General features: G+C 36.9%; 1 protein-coding gene across 3 annotated transcripts in view; it reads left to right on the forward strand.

The window, feature by feature from the left end:
- The window catches only part of Nebl (nebulette), a 336,213-nt gene that overhangs the window by 296,086 nt on the left and 23,220 nt on the right, over positions 1 to 16,907 (forward strand). Inside the window, exons 17-25 of one of the 3 annotated variants that reach the window (XM_027928589.2) lie at positions 1,273 to 1,377; positions 3,155 to 3,247; positions 6,073 to 6,165; positions 8,693 to 8,785; positions 9,968 to 10,060; positions 11,350 to 11,442; positions 12,653 to 12,757; positions 13,703 to 13,874; positions 16,466 to 16,558. In XM_027928589.2, the coding sequence (XP_027784390.2) occupies positions 1,273 to 1,377; positions 3,155 to 3,247; positions 6,073 to 6,165; positions 8,693 to 8,785; positions 9,968 to 10,060; positions 11,350 to 11,442; positions 12,653 to 12,757; positions 13,703 to 13,874; positions 16,466 to 16,558 (940 nt within the window). The remainder of the gene's footprint in view (positions 1 to 1,272; positions 1,378 to 3,154; positions 3,248 to 6,072; positions 6,166 to 8,692; positions 8,786 to 9,967; positions 10,061 to 11,349; positions 11,443 to 12,652; positions 12,758 to 13,702; positions 13,875 to 16,465; positions 16,559 to 16,907) is intronic. The other 2 variants (XM_034636804.2, XM_027928590.2) reach the window with 2 other exon arrangements.

Below are 16,907 nucleotides of genomic sequence, written 5' to 3' on the forward strand. Positions count from 1 at the left end.
ATAGAAAATTGCACAAAGAATTAAATTTGATTAATGGAAATGTTGAAAGTAATTTTTGACAAAATTTTGTCAAATTTTTTTAATATTCTGGTTAAAAAATAAGCAAGAACCCTAAACATCAACTGGTTCAAAATGGAAGCATCAAGATGGCAGAGTCCAAATGTCAAAGTATGTTTCTCAACCTCCTTGGAGTACAGCAACCAGGACGGTCCTGAAGTGCATGCTTTCCTGTCCTCAGTGTTCACTTCTTTGCATACAAAATTTACATATTTGCATGCAAAATTAGATAGTTTTGCCCTTGGGGATCTACAGACTAAAATCAAACAAATAAAGTATCACGAACCATGATACGTACTACCTGAAAGCAGAAGAATCAAGAGTAAAGGTTTCCCAGAGGAAGCAGCTCCTCAGCTGCCAGATTTCCTGCCTGAAGCATTGAATTTTTGAGTGTGCCACTAGAGTACATCAGAATTTAAGGGATTTTAAGTACTTGAGGCTACAGTGAAATCCTTAAGAGATTGGAATGACACAGTGCTGCAGTTCAACAGGAACAGCAGTTACTTTCCTTAACAAGCAGCAATATGCCATCATAGTTAACTTCACTAACCAGAGTCCTTGACCTTCAATCCTAGCTCTGACACTGACTAGCTGGTATATGATACAGATGGGGATAATAATAGGTACTGCTTGTGGGACTGGTTAACTAAGTAAATGTGTGTTGAGTATTTAGAGTAATACCTGTTACATAGCAAGTGTTATGTGTGTGCTGGTGCAAAGTATAAAGTATTGCCCAGGTTTTATTGGAATTTATTGCAGCTCATTGGGTGGATAGAAAATTGAAATTGTTAAAATCTTAACTATAAAAATACTGGTATGTTTTCCCAAATCATAGATCTTTATCTAAAGTAGAAAGCAAAGCATAAATCTAGAAGCATGTAGAGAAGTAGATATAGAGATCCAGACTATGTGGAGCAGGGCCTGAGGTGCTCGTGGAAGAGCAGGTCCTAAGTTTAGGAAGAGCATGGAGGTGAGGCCCTCTGAAGTGTTGGAACTGACTGGAATGGGGCCATATCCTGACGGAGGTGAGGCTGACCCACTTGATGGTTTGCTCACTGCCTTTATTTTTGCTGCTATGTCAACAACTAGTTTGAATCTTAAGATGTGACTTTGAGTCATGTGCGAATGGAGGAGTGGGAAGAAATGGTCCCATTCTTTCCCTTCCTCTCTGTCTCACACACAAAGTATCAGATTTGTATTACTTTTTATTTTTAGAAAAAGTACAAAGATGAAGCAGAGAAAATGCTTTCTAACTATTCCACTGTGGCAGATACTCCCGAAATTCAGAGAATTAAGACAACTCAACAAAACATTAGTATGGTGAGTAGCGATTATAAGTTGAGTATCCCTCATATGCAGTGCTTGGTACCAGAAGTATTTTGGATTTTAAAAAATTTTGTAATATTTGCAAGTACATAATGAGATATGTTGGGGAAGGGACCTAAGTCTAAACATGAAATTAATTTCGTATGATGTTTCTGGACACATAGACTGAAGGTAAATTTTATATCATACTTTAGAGGCACTGATGTTTTGTTTGACAACCTATCACATGAGGTTAAGTATGGAAGTTTCCACTTGTTGACACTCAGAAAGTTCTAGATTTTAAAGGATTTTGGAATTTTGGATTAGAGATGCCTGATCTGTATTTCTTTTCAGTTGCCCATTGAAATTTTTTATTTTATAAGAAATGGGCCTTTTCTCCTTATTGTCTTGTGTGTGTGTGTTATGTGTGGGGGGGATATATTTGAGTTTTTCCATCAAATGTATTTTCTTTACTTCTTCAAAAGTACCAGATATTCTCATAAGTTATGACTTGTCATGATTGTTTTGGAATTCCAGATTCAAATTTTATATTAGGTACAAATGACAATTATTAACTGAATTTTATAAGTTTAACTGAGGAAATAAGTTGAAATCTTCCATACAGATTTTTCTTGAGGAAGATGAAAATAGTCACATGTAGTGATTTTCTTTCTGCTCTTTGATTAGTTGCATAGATACTATATCTGGAGGTTTACTAGTTCATAACTCATTCATAGACTTTCATATTATTATTTTGAGAAATAGAATGACTTCAGCTGGGTTCACTAAGATTGGGCCTAGGTTTAACGGATGTATGAACCTGAATTCTATTCTAAAATTGTAAAAGTTGACCATACAGTCAATTTCATAATGTAACACTGGCAAGTGTCTAATAAAAAAAAAATGTAAATTCTATTCGGTTTGAGGGACTTTTCCACTTACTAAATTAATTGGCCAGCTTTAGCTCTCAGGGTATGCTGCTCAGGTACACAAGAGGGCATGCTGTGCTGAGAAATGGAAAATTCTCACTGGAAGGATCAGAGGATGAGTCTGTTTTTGTGTTTTGACTCCTGTGATCTTATGGCATTCCAGAGGTTTAGCTTTGATGGGGGGGGGGAGCAGCAAACATTTTTCATGCCTATTCTTCCTCTCTCCCTGGGATTCACTGGATTACCAAATGTCAAGAAGGGGAGTAATTCTGTCATGGGTTTTTCTTAGAATTACTGGTTTTCAGTTGAGCATTTTTGCTTTTTGGTGTGCTTTGTATCTGAAAGGGGTAGATGTTGGTAAGGATGGAGAGACATGGGGGAAAGTTAATGAATAAGGAAGAGGAGGAAAATAGACTTTGAATGAATGTTGCTATTGACGATAGAGCTAATATTTTCTTGGAAGAGAATAAGGGCATCCTTGAGCTTGGAAGGATGGTGATAGCTTAAAATTTTACACCACTTTTGAACCAAATGCTGATTGCTTAGTGAGCTTTTATAATGTATGTTTTGATTTTTCTCAAATTTGCATGTGACATAATCTGCAGCCAGCGAAGGTACCTATCATGCTGTAGAGCAAGTGTTAAAGGGTTGCTTGTAAGGTTGTGGAATATGGAATCCATGTTAGACTTTTATTATCATGATGGGTTATTTAATCGATGCATATAATGTTGGTACTCATAAATAGAAGCAGCAACTCACAGAACTATAAAACTGAAAAAATGGGTTTTCTTTTATAACAATATAATCTAGGACTTGAATTCTAATAAACTTATGGTCTTCCTTTTCCTTCTTTTATAATAAAGGTATTTTATAAGGAAGAAGTAGGAGCTGGCATAGCAGTAAAAGGTACTCCAGAGATGGAACGAGTGAAGAAAAATCAGCAAAATATTAGTTCAGTAAGTTCTTGATCACATTAACTATCCTTCCTGGAAGCAAATGGAAGCTAGATAAGCATTTCTAGTTTTTTTACTCAGCCAGCTGCTTTTCCCTTTTTCCCCTCCACTTTACCGAAATAAGATTTCATCAAATATCAAAGGCCTACCTTTCAGAATGAAAACTGGAGTCTTGTTCCTCTCAAACCTGCAACAGCTTTTCATTTTGATCAATCAGAGTAAAGAGAACATAGGTCATTTTAATGAAATCTGGGATTATGTTTCCTCTTTCAGAACAGAATTTTCACTGTATTTAAATTGTGTAGAGAAAGGATGCATTTTAGTACCTCCCCAGTACTTGGAGGCAAGAAACTTTATACCCTGATAGAATGATCAAAGGCTCTAAAACATTTATTTAGTGACTTCAGTGAAGGTTTAGATTAAAAAAAAAAAAAAGAGGAGCTGGGGTCTTGGCTCAGCAGTAGAGCGCTCACCTTCAATCTTCAGTACCACATAAAAATAAATAAAATAAAGGTATTTTGTGTAACCACAAAAAGAGTAGCATTTTTACCCATGTTGGTCACGTTTATATGGTTTTTCTCACACATCTGCCCATATTTCTGTTTCTAGCCTCATTTATTCTCGATTTCTCTTAGCAAAGAAAACCACATGCCTTCACTGTAAATTGTAAAATAACTTACCCTCCAACTACTTTTGGATGGAGGGAAGGCTGGAAGAGGTGCTTAATGTTTTAAGTTAAATTTTCTTCCATTCTGTGCTTGACATTTACAATGGAAAATTGCTATCCTCACTGATAGGTATTCTTTCATGTGCATTTAATACGTTGGTTTCTTGTTAATGAAGTAAAAACAGATTCTTTCCTTAAATTCCCTATCTCTTCATCTTCACCCTTGGAGACACTACCTTCCAGAACTTTCCTTTAAGTAATCCAAGTAGAACTGCCTTGATGAGACTCATCTAAGGGTAACTCTGGTAGTTTTATGGCTTCCTGAGAACAAGAATGTGTGCTGGCATTTCTGGAGAAAGTGTAGGAGGGGCAAGGTGATGCTGTAGTAAAACACACTTTAAAATCAAATTCTAAAACTTGTGCAGAATGCTATTGCAATAAAACCTTTGTAGCATGAATGAAGCTATTTCCTGAAGAAGGCTGGGCCTGGAGGCTGGGGGTGTTAATGAGTGCATATGAGCGTGGTGCTCTGATCCCCGCATCAGGACCCCGCATCAGACAGCACTTAGATCTGACAGAAAAAAATTAGTCTGGGAAAAGAAACTTAAAATGTTTATTTCCTTCGCTTCCAAATGATAATATTTGAAATGTACCTATCAATGTACTGGAATATAAATGTTTCTGTAGTGTGTGATTCTATAGCCTACAGTGAAATGACAGTGCCATTTTGATTAGTTTAGAGCTCTATGAAAAACTAAAATGTTCATCTTTAATCATGTTGAGCTTCTCACCCGGGGAAAATCACACAAAGTAGTACGGTATATCATTTCTTCCCCCAGCACCTCTCAGCCTCTTCTAGCAGACAGTAAATGCATAGCTCTGTGTCTTCGAGGTTGGGCCATAAACTCCTGTTTAGTATTCAAATGGAAAGTTGCCCTTTCAAGATTAGCCAGATCTGTCAAACTGAGAGGTGATTCACTAACATTTAAACATCTCGACATTTTCCACCTCCGAGTACAAGCCTTTTCACTATTAGCTCTTTGCTAAGAACTGCTTTTGAATTTTATTTAGAAGTCGTCTGTCTTGCTGAACTTCCAATTTAACTGTTTCCGGTCTGGACTCATAGTGGCATTGTGACTCGTGCTAAATCCACAGGTGCTAAGACATAGATGACCTCTGAGGTATTGAGGCATGTGTTCATTATAACAGTCAACCTGGGTTGCAGACTTGGTCATTTTAAACATCACCAAGTGATTTCTAGAACATATTTTGTGTAGATTTAAGTCTGCTACATTTCAACTTGTACTCCTTAAGTGTAGCCTGTGCTGCCTTATATACAACAGGGGCACATGTTCTTTTTCTTGAACCCAATCTTCCATGAATTTTTGGATATATTAAAATACCGCCTAAAATGAGAACCCCACTGATTGTGTTGTAAGTTTAAAGAGCTGTTTCTTGCCATGTGCATCACTGTGTGCTGGTGTTGATCTGCTGGTAAACATTTGACAGGGCAGCTTTGGGATGAAGTGGATGCCAGGATACAGGGACTTTTACCTAACATGATTGCTGGGGGAAAACACTTCTGGTCTTTCCAGCACTGACCTTATAGTAATCAGGACACATTGGTTTTGCTTTCAGTACATTTTCCTCTGTCTCCCCTTTTCTCTTCTTCTTTTTAATTTTTTTGTGGTTGCTTTATCTCCCCCACCCCCATTCTGGATTATTTGTGTGCTCTCAGACAAGTGTGTTCCAAGACACTATGGCTAACTCAGTTTGACTTTTGCCTTTCAATATGTGTTAAACTCTAATTAACATATTAATAAATTGAAACTCATAGAAAATAATACACTATTGTTATTATTTAATTTCCAAGTTCTTTTGTGCATCTGCCTAATCATATTTTTTTTAATGTTTATAAGCAACATTTGCTTATTTTAATTAAGGAACTTCTATAGTGGCAGATAGGTGAATAGATATAAATTTACTTGTATTTCAGGATAAAGAAATCCCGAAAGCATCAGAATAAAAAACTGTGTTCCCACTGAAGGGAAAGTAGTATTGGAATTAAAAACTTCAATTATGTAAGAGTTACAAGTAAAGAACGCTTAACTATTTTTTTGTGTCGAATACAACTAATATTATATTTTTATAAATTATTCAGGTGAAATACAAAGAAGAGATTAAACATGCAACAGCCATTTCTGATCCTCCAGAGCTAAAGAGAGTTAAAGAAAACCAGAAGAACATCAGCAATGTGATCATATTTCCTTAAGTATTTTTTTCTATTTTATAGAATGCCAATATACAATGAATGTATGGACCTGTGCAGATAAACTGTCACTGGAATGTATGCCATTGCAACAGGGTCATTCCTTCAAAGTGCAGATAACATTTCACACATCTTTATGACTTCCCCATATAAAGCCAATGCTTCATGGGCTTTTGCTATTAAGTGTCTACTTTATTCTTGTTCTTGGGGGAATTTGAAGGTGAGATTCACTGTAAGGTCAGGGTTTGTGTTGGTGGATATGTTCAAGGTCTCTAGAAGAGACAGACATGGAATAAGTAACTGTTATGCATTGTTTAATTGCTAGCACAGTAGTCTTTATTGAGTGATCACTATGCTTTCTGAGTACTCTCCATGCACTCTCTCATTTAATCAAGAGAAATAATACCTCTTACAAAGTGCTATGGAAATACAAAGAAGGAAGATCTTGCAGAGTTAGATCTTGAAGAATTCATCATGGTTTGGGTTGGATTTTGTGAGGAAGGACCTTTTCTGATAAACCGATTATGGTCAGGCTCCAAGGCTCTAAGAAAGAGAGGAAAAGTGGGATGAGTAACGGGGATGAGGGGTGACAGGGGATGATGGTGGAGAGGAGAGCTGTGTTAAAAGTGATAGAGTTATAGCACCCAGTCCCTGGGTTTTTCTATCATGTGGTTCATGCGACATGTGGCATTTGAGATAGATATCAAGTGCCCCTGGGTACCCCGTCCATGACTTAGTGATTATATTGTTTTAATGTACAACTTCTTCTAAAAGATGAGTAACTAGTCTTCTATCTAGGGTAGACATTTAACACTATCTTAAAACAACCTTATTTTAAAAAATTAAGCCAGGCATGGTAGCACATCCCTGTAATCCCAGTGGCTCAGGAAGCTGAGGCAGGAGGATTGCAAGTTCAAAGCCAGCCTCCGCAACTTAGTGAATCCCTACCTCAAAATAAAATATAAGAAGGGTTGGGGATGGAGCTCAGTGGTTAAGCACCTCCAGTTTCAATCCCAGGTACCTATTTATATATATTTAATAAAAAGTAATGCTATAAATAATAGCATAGGTATTATTTATAGGTGTGGCATCAGAAAAACGGCGTGCAAAGGGCAGAAACTGAAGATAGGAATATGGACCCTATATGATTGGTTTGACCCCACTCCAGACCTTATTTGCGGTTTAAGCCATTCGGCCCTGGAAGCCCCAATTTCCTCATCTATAAAACAGGGATTAGAGTGTTTAGGAGATATTATTGTAAAGCACATGGAATGTTTGCCACCAATAGAGATGAGACTGAAACTTTCCTCACTTTAAATCATCTCAGTCACAGAAATCTTCCTAAGCTTCACACTACATACCATGGCACAAAGAAAGCCTCTCATTGAGAACTTCCAAAGAGGTTACATCAGAAGGAGCCCAACCCTTTTTTGTGTATTTTCCAAGCTTCTCAAACTTCTTTTCCTTTGCCTCTGGAGAAACTGCATTTCAAGTTCATGTTACCTGCAGGTGTCCCACGCTCAATTTAAACTCTGAAAAAAATCATTAAGACTGTCCCGGTGGCATTTCTTGCAAAGGGATTTCAACCTCGAACTCTGCTTTTGCCAGTCAAAAATTCATTTGACACACACCATTGTTTCTCTGTGTTTGATGATCATTTATTTCTGTGGTATTGTGGAATCGCTGAGAAAGCTGACTACAAACAATGGAATCTTATCCCCCAGCTAAGAAGGAACACTTCTGTGTAGCAGGTCAAAAAAATTTCCATAATGCTGGGTCAGAGGGTAGGGAATCCCAGTGTTGGAACTTTGCAGACAAGGGAAGCTGGAGGCTTATGGTTTCTTTAATACTGCAGTCAGACCCAGAAGTGGACACCTAGGATTTGTGTGGACACCTAGGATTTGTTTGTTTTTGTTTTTCTTTTGTACCAGGGATTGAACTCAGGAGCACTTGACCACTGATCCACATCCCCAGCCCTATTTTGTATTTTATTTAGAGACAGGGTCTCATGGAGTTGCTTAGCACCTCACTTTTGCTAGGTCTGGCTTTGAACTCTCCATCCTCCTGCCTCAGCCTCCAGAGCCACTGGGATTACAGGTGTGTGCCACTGTGCCCAGCCTTGTCCCTCCTTTTTAATGATAAGAGTGCACAATCATTGTTTATCAAATTATCACCTTATATTTAAAAACACTTCAGTGCTAGGAAGCAACAAATCCACAGAAAAGACAATTCATTATTATGGTTAAGATCAAACTCAGATGGGCCACCAATAAATAATACAGTTGGAAGAATAGCAATGAAAGGTTTAATTTAAAACATTTGACAAAGAAAATATGAGAGAGTAGGATCATTACAAAAAGATGCAGTCTATTAGCAATACACTGTAAAATCCTAATGAAGATTCTACTGATGAGTGCCCTGTGGTCACCTGACATTTCTATTAATCAGTCCCAATATATTGATTCACATTGGTTTCCTGTAATCACAATGCATTTTTTACCTTGTCCTCCAGCTCCAGTATAAAGAGCAAAACTATAAGGCCACTCCGATAAGCATGACCCCAGAGATAGAGAGGGTGAGGCGAAACCAGGAGCAGCTGAGTATGGCAAGTAGTTTCTGTTTTCTTTTATAGTTTATTGAACAGTCCATATTCTTATTTTTAAAAAATGCTCACTGTGACGCTTTAAACACATTCAAATGCTCCTTTACCCAGACACACATTGAAGGGCACTATGATTGTTTCATGTAAGTCCCAGAACCTTGGGAGTATGAATTAAGTACCCAAATGTGCCAGGCATAGTCCTGATCATTGGAACACAAGGATGGATAAGACCCAGGGCCTATCCTTGTGAGTCTCATAGTTTATTGGTAAATCTTTGAAAATGTGTTAGGGTATATAAAGCAGGATCTGTTGTCAATTGTGGGAAAGAAAATATATCCATTAGAATAGGGTAAGGGAAATCCTGCTTCATTGGCAAGGGACCTTACGGACAAAATGGAAAACCATTCTTCAATCCTTCTTAATCTATTGAGAATAAAGCACTGATAGCTAACAATTGTGAGGCACCTCTACTCTGTTCTGGACCCTGTGCTGATATTTCACGTGAACCTGTGAGTTCAGCATTATTCGTTTCTCTGACAGGTGGACATGGGAAACCGAGTCTGGAGATCTGTGGACATGCCAGTGACCCACAGCGGGCAGGAGGAGAGCTAGAATTTGAACCCCAGCCTCTTGATAGTCAGAAGGGCCCCCCAATAGTTATTTTTTTTTCATTTTTTGCCCTTTTATGGAGTGTTCCCCCAATCTAAACAATAGGTATTTTCTTTCAAAAGCAGTGATTTTGAAAGGCTTCATTATTTAAGAGCATGTTGCCCCAGGTAGAGGAGAAAAATCAAGCTCAACCATATTTATCCTTCTCATGTCCCTGGAAGGTGGATGAAGTGGGAGATCTTTTGAAAGGAGAAGCTCCAGGGTCAGTGTTCTATTGTCCTGATTTCCTTCTGGAGTTTTCTAAGCATGCTCCTGTATATTTCCATTACTTTCATCTGTGGAATTTGCAGTTACTTTTGACATGGAACAGCCAAGTATTTACTGTCAACTCCTTTTAAAACAATATAACCAACATTTTGTGGTTGCTAAGTTAGACCAATTAGGATCTAGAAGTAGAAATCAACAGGAAGGTTGACGTAGAGGTACTATTAAAAAAAGTGTCTAAAAGGTGAATTTTGAGTCTCGTCCTCTGTGTCCATTCTTCTATCCAATAAAATTCTTATTTTTCCTCCACAGGTAAAATACAGAGGAGAGATTAAACAAGCAACTGCCATTTCCGACCCACCAGAGCTGAAGAGAGTGAAAGAAAATCAGAAGAACCTCAGCAATGTGGGATCTTCTCAGTGATTCTTTTTTTTTTTATTTAAGATATCAAACGTCATGCCCATACATAGGTGAAGGGACTGTAGTTCCACGTTTTCAAAACTTTGAGTTGATATTCTGTTCTCGGTGGCTTAACAACTTCCCTGAAAGAATTCAAGGTCCCAGGTGATGCGGGGTTCCCTGTGCCACACCATGATGATTTTTTCCTTGTGGGTTGTGGATTGTCCTTATTTTGTCTTCATGCTGAACAATGCTGTGGTTCCCCCAAAGGGAGACAGGGTTACTTTCTGTCATTCTGCCCTAAAATCACTCTCTGCCACTCTCTTTTTGAGTTGCATATGTTCTTATTCTCCAGCCTCCTCCGGCCAGCCCCATTTCCCACTCTTTCCGATTATTACTGTATTTCTGGGCAGTGTCCCGGGAGAAATGATAAAGTGTGCTTGGTTGAACAGAGCACAGGAAACAGGGCCAATTTACAGCCCCTTGAACCGAGGCTGGCAGTTTTTACTTAGACACTGACTGGTGGTCTGCTCTAATTCCCCTTTGTTTATATAATCCATGGATGCAGTTCATCCAGAGAAAAATTCTTTTCTGAAGTCATTAACATATAGATTGGGTTCTTTGGAAAAGGAAATTTGGAAATCTATTGTATTCAAAGAAATCTTTTATTCTTCAAACACTTAAAGTCATTTGGCCAGTTTATGAAGCAAAGGCAGGTTATGGTTTGACACTTTTCCTAGCAACTATATTTTGGAGAAGTTAGATGTTCATGTTGTCCTTGATGTGACCTCATTACTTTCAACCAGGAACATGGTTATCGAGAAGGAGGAATGGAGAACTGGGAAGCATGTTAGCCTTTTTATGGATGACCACAGTCACCTGTTTAAACACATCTTTATAAAAAGTTCTACCATAGTTAATTCCTAAGAAACCACAACTGTGTAGGGCCATTCTATATGGGCAAGAGGACCTGTAACTAATATCCATGAGCCTCTCATAGTCCTCCGTGTTTGAAGGCTTACTATAGATTTAATGATGCTATGCCCATATATTTGACTATGTCCACAGTGATTCAGACAAATGGATACTATTATGGGATGAAATAAACTTAAAGAAAATAGATTCTTTAAGATGAGCATGTTAAGTATGACGAAACTCCTGATAGTATGCCTTTTTTTTTAAAAAAAAAAATAAATTTTCTTCCTTAGATAACTCTTTAAAACTAAGCACTGCTAGCCTCCTGTTTAATGGAATTGATTCACAGTGCTCTACTTTTTTGTTCTCTGAAATGACAGGTTTATTATAAAGGTCAGTTGGGAAGAGCTACGGCTTTAAGTGTAACTCCTGAAATGGAAAGAGTAAAGAAGAATCAAGAAAATATTAGCTCGGCAAGTGGTTTCATTCATTTTGGACTCTCACAAAGGACATGTCCTTTATAATTTATTTGCAGTCTAATTTTTTTCCTTGTGAAAATAAACTTGTGATATTTCCTTTAAGTATATGTGTTATTTCAAATGACTTCCAAAAGCCGCCACTGTACAAATTTACATTATCCTTTCGTCCTTCAATGGTATTTCCAGATGTGACTGACAGTTATATTTACAGTTTATTTAAACAACACTTCATGTTATTTTAGCTAGAATCTTTGAAAATGATAAAGTCTTGGATGCATAGGTTAAATAATTGTCATTTTGCTGATGTCTTTCATTGAACATGGGTTGTTAAGCACAAAGCAAAATAGAAAGTGAGTCATTCCTCCAGTGTGAGGACCTAGAGGAAAAATGTCTTTAAATGCATTTGATACAAAATTCAGTTACTCATGAAAGTTATTTGGGGTGCATATCAGTATCTACTTTGGATAGCATGTATTCTCTTAGTGATTATCAGGGCTTCAGTTCTGAATTATATGTATGCACTCAGATCTTAGTACTTGGAGTCCTGATCTTACACATAATTAGCTTCGTATATGGCAGTGACCTGAGGGTCAGTCGTAAAGAACACAGACCCTGTTCCTGGCACATTTTCAAGAGCACCTTGGTTGGCATCCAGCATTAGGGCTTCATAATTTCCAGCTATCTAGTGGCATTTCTGTCCAGAAATATTGGTGTGTCCAACATAAATTACCTTTAAGCTTTTGATGCTTAGAAGGAAAACTAGATTTGTTCTTCATTCTCTAAGGAGAAAAAAATTAAAGGGAATTAGAGGGAAACGTGGAATGCATTCTTCAACACTGTTGTGACAGGAAGTGAGGATGAAATTTAGAAACAAAAATAAATTTACGTGCTGTTTAGTTTTAGACTTTTTCTGTTTAATTTAAATATAAGTTTTACTGACTATTTTGCTAGCAACTGTTGATCATACACATTTGCTTTCAATTAATAGATTTAAGTCAATTTTGCAATAATCTTTAAGGTAGATCTTTGAGAGTGGAATTTTAGTTGGTATTTTAGAACAAAATAGAATTCAAGAAAAAGCTACCCGGGAAATAATTTTGAATTTGTTGCATATGTTTGGCTCATTTGGAAAACTTAAAAATAAGTTATATCCTGGTTTTCAGCATTATAATTGTCTTATTAATGTCTACTGTTTACTTTGCAGGTAAAATATACTCAGGACCAAAAACTGATGAAAGGCAGACCAAGTCTGATTTTAGATACACCTGGTCTGAGACATGTTAAAGAAGCACAAAACCATATTTCAATGGTAGGGTAGAACCAGATCACTCTAACATGACTAAAAGATACTAAGGAACAGCAAGACCAGTATATGGATGGCATTAGTTCACTATTAATTTAGATAACTAATAAAGCATGGAAACTTGGATGAGCCTGTGGGTGGGGTTCTAATCACATTGGAATGTCATGAAAATATTAAGTCTAATAAAATAATTTTTCTCAGTGTCCTTTTTCAGTGTGTTTTTATTTCTAACATGAATATTACAAATGCATTTTGCAAAAGACATTTGTTTAACCTTCTTTTTGATTAATTTTAAGATAGAGTTTGGTGTGTTTGCTTCTCATAAAGAATGTGAAAAAGATGGTTTTTTTTTTGACAGTTTCGTGAAATGTAATTTATTTACCATAAAGTTCATCTATAAAGTGTTTTATTCAATGGTTTCTAGAACATGAAAAATTGTAAATGTACATGTTGTAATAAATGTAATTTGGGTATATATATGGTTACAATTTTTTGTAACATAGTTTTTTTGTTTGTAAATAAAAAATTTGTAACTATATATACCCAAAATGTATACATCATTATCTGTAAATCTGTTAATGTAATTTTAAACAATACTGTTTTCTTGAATAATTGTAAGTAGCTTTTCACTTTACTGTATATTGAAGGTCAAGAGAGGAAAGTAGATTATATTTAAATTAGTGTGTTTTAGAAAGTAAATCAAATTTTAAAATATTTATCTTTTTACAATTTCTTACAGAAATACGTATTTACATATAATTTAAAAGAGACACCAAGCGTAGTGATTAAAAACATGGTGAAAATGTCTGCACTTGATTTCTGATATTGTTTTTAGAATAACCGGAAAAGATACATAAATGTAGAAAATAGCCCAGATGCAGCTTATGTAGTAACATGGATCATTTTGTCAAAAATTTCATTTTTGAGTTAATATTGTTTTTCCTTTTTCAGGTAAAGTATCATGAAGATTTTGAGAAGACAAAGGGAAGGGGCTTCACTCCTGTGGTTGACGATCCCGTGACAGAGCGGGTAAGGAAGAACACTCAGGTTGTCAGCGACGCTGCCTACAAAGGTATCCAGCCTCACGTGGTGGAGATGGACAGGAGACCCGGAATCATTGTTGGTAAGCCCATGGTCTTTCTCAGCAGGTGTGTGTGGTCAAAAATATTGTACTTGTTCTAAGCACTAGCCTTCTTATTCAGTTGACTTCCTGTCAAGTGTTTGATGTGGTGTCCAATTCAAAATGGACTGGTCAAGTGTTATTTTGGTATCATGTTGAATGAGATTCAAGGCATTCACCAGCTATCATTGCAAAGGCTCTCTATTACTTGGAAATTCTTTCTTTTCTTGGAAGTCTTTAATAGCTTTCTGGTCTTAAGAATGTTTCTATTTGTTAAACAAAGAAATAACCCAGACATGGGTGAGGGCGATGATTAGACAATTATTTTGTTTTCCTTTGGTTTGTGTCCTTGGTTAAGGTATATAGTACTGTAGACATTGTATACTTGAGTGGCAGGAAGAACCATACCACATTTAGGTCCTTTTGCCACAGACATGCCAGAAAGGTTCTGATGTATTACATAATATGAATCTTTTGTATTTTAAAAACATTAATTCTAAACTGTTATGATTTGAGAACCATCTGAACATCCCATAATTTAAGGAGGGGCCTACTCTTCCTATCTCTTAAGTCTCTTAGGGGAAATTCTAGGAGAGTAGTGTTGAATGTGGCTTGAGATATGGACCAAGATCAGATGGAGTATGAAACAGGGCTATGAAGAAAAATTATTGATTTTTCGATATATATCAACCACTCTTGACTATTGTCTCCTTCTGAGTAGTTAGCCTCTGAATTTTTATAGCTATTTAAATTCTATAGGTCAAAGAATATTTTTGTACCCATAGTATGTAAATGCCTGTCTGTAATCTCAGTGTTAGATTTTCTTCATCTTTAAAAGTTAAGAGCTTGTGTTCTGAAATAGTACTAGTGAACGGCCCTTTAGAGGACAGTTGGGTGGGAAAGTATATATATCTTAGTACAAGAGTACTAAGGTCAGAGCATGAAGTGATGGGATGATTACCAAAGTGACTCCAAAAGTATTTCACAAAGAAATGTCACAAACACAATTGTGGGCAATTGATAGCTTGACTGATCTTTCCAAGTTGATTACTTTAAAGGACTGCATTAAGTTGGTTGGATGAACTGTGATCTTTTCATTAAAAGTAATACAGAAACAGGGATTTCATCTTGTGTACTAATGTCTCATAAGGGACAGTTCAGGAGCTGATTCGTCTCACTAGAGTGAGGATTTACCCCAGGGTTCTACAGAGATCAGAGGCCAGATAATGATGACGTCATTGCTGAAAACCATGAAACTGTGTAGACCTCAGGCTCTTGGATCCAGTACTCATACCCTTTGAGATAGAAACTATTACTGTTTTTAAAATTCTAAGGTGTATAACTCGAAATTATTTACTTCCAGGGCACCCCAGAAGTCAGTTTATTTTCTCTGATTGGGAGAATCTCTTTCCATTGAGCAGTTGCCTATGAAAGCACAAAATGAAGTACATTCAACAAAACATAAAACTTTGCATGAGTCAGTTTCTATATCATGCATGCAAATACAGGTTCTGAGACATTCTGGGTAATGCAGACTAAGCCCATTGTGTGGCTTTTATTTTTGTCAGAGACTGTGCTACTTACTAGTTGCATAATCTTGGACAAGCTACTCAATCTCTTTGTGTCTCAATTTCCTCATTTATAAAAGGAGGATAATTGTAGTACATACTTTAGAATATACGCAGTGTAAAGGAGTTAGGTTATACCCTCACTAATGCTTGGCATTGTGTAATATTAATTAAAACTGACATGAGCTTTCCAATTCCAATTTGTTAATTTTTACTCCAGCCTCATTTTTACCATATGTCCATAACTAAGGCTCTTATTTTCCAGGTGTATACCACTGTGCAATTCATTTTAGGACTGTAAGCTCATTTCAGGGGTGCCCTGTGATCAAGGGCAACTCATAAGTTTGGAAGTGAATTAATTTGGATTTTGCCTCCAACTAAAATAGGAGGAGGATACATAGACTTGGACAGTCTCCTCACTAACCAGAGCAGTGAACTGATTTGTGCTTATCGAGAGCCAGAAGCTGCTCTTGTTCATCTTTCTATCCCTCATGATTCTGTGCTGGACGCCTGGCTTTCAGCACTTTTTGATAAATGATCTTATATGGTTTCATTTACACCCACAGACTCAGGATGAAAACTGAACTTGCCATTACCTACATTCCTAATATATGTCCTTGTTATAGGGAAAGAAATTTTTTGTTAGTTTAGTTTTGTATTAAGAAAAAAATCCTCTCACTCAAACACTTTGCCTGTTTCAGTAGGGCAAAGGTGATGGGGAGTTCAGGGGCCTGTGGGGGCTGCATAATTGCCCCCCAGGGAACATGACTTGCGTGAAGGGTCACAGGTACCTCAGTGAGGGAGGAACCAGGCAACTTAACTTTGATTGCAAAGTTTCTCAACAGGTACATGTGAAAGTATTGTTCTCCGGATCCTGAAGCACAGTGGATTTGCTTTTTTTTTTTAATGGTTGCTCAAAACATTACAATGATTTGCTTTTTACTTCTGCCTTTTGCTCTATTCTCTTTTGGTGCTGGCTTTTAAAATTTCCTTCTTGATTTGTTGATTGCTTCCTCTTGGTGGAAGACCTCAAAGTTTGGCGCACAGATCCTGGCTCCATCTTCGACATCGATCCCCTGGAAGACAATATTCAGTCTAGAAGTCTCCATATGCTCTCTGGTATTGCTCACATTCTGAGTTCCTCTCCTTTTATGTGGTTTTGTCCTGAAAGTGAGTCTACTATGCCTGTAGAATTTCCTTGTAGCAACCGGGTAATGTAAAGTTTAAAGTTGAGAATTCTTAAACCTCCATAAGCTCTCTGCTACTTTAAAATACCATTAATTATTTATGAAAGTAAAACTTGCAAAGGAGCTTTTTAATAAATTCTAGATTTGTTTGTCCTCGATTCATTTAAAAATGTGTCTAGAGCTTACTTACATTTGCTTTTGATTAGTGAATATTATTTAATAGGCTTTCTGGGCTTACAAATGCAGTAAATTATTTGGATTGCACCAGGCTTTTATGAAAT

This window comes from Marmota flaviventris, chromosome 12, assembly GCF_047511675.1.
Source record: "Marmota flaviventris isolate mMarFla1 chromosome 12, mMarFla1.hap1, whole genome shotgun sequence".
In the NCBI taxonomy this organism is placed as follows: Eukaryota; Metazoa; Chordata; class Mammalia; order Rodentia; family Sciuridae; genus Marmota; species Marmota flaviventris.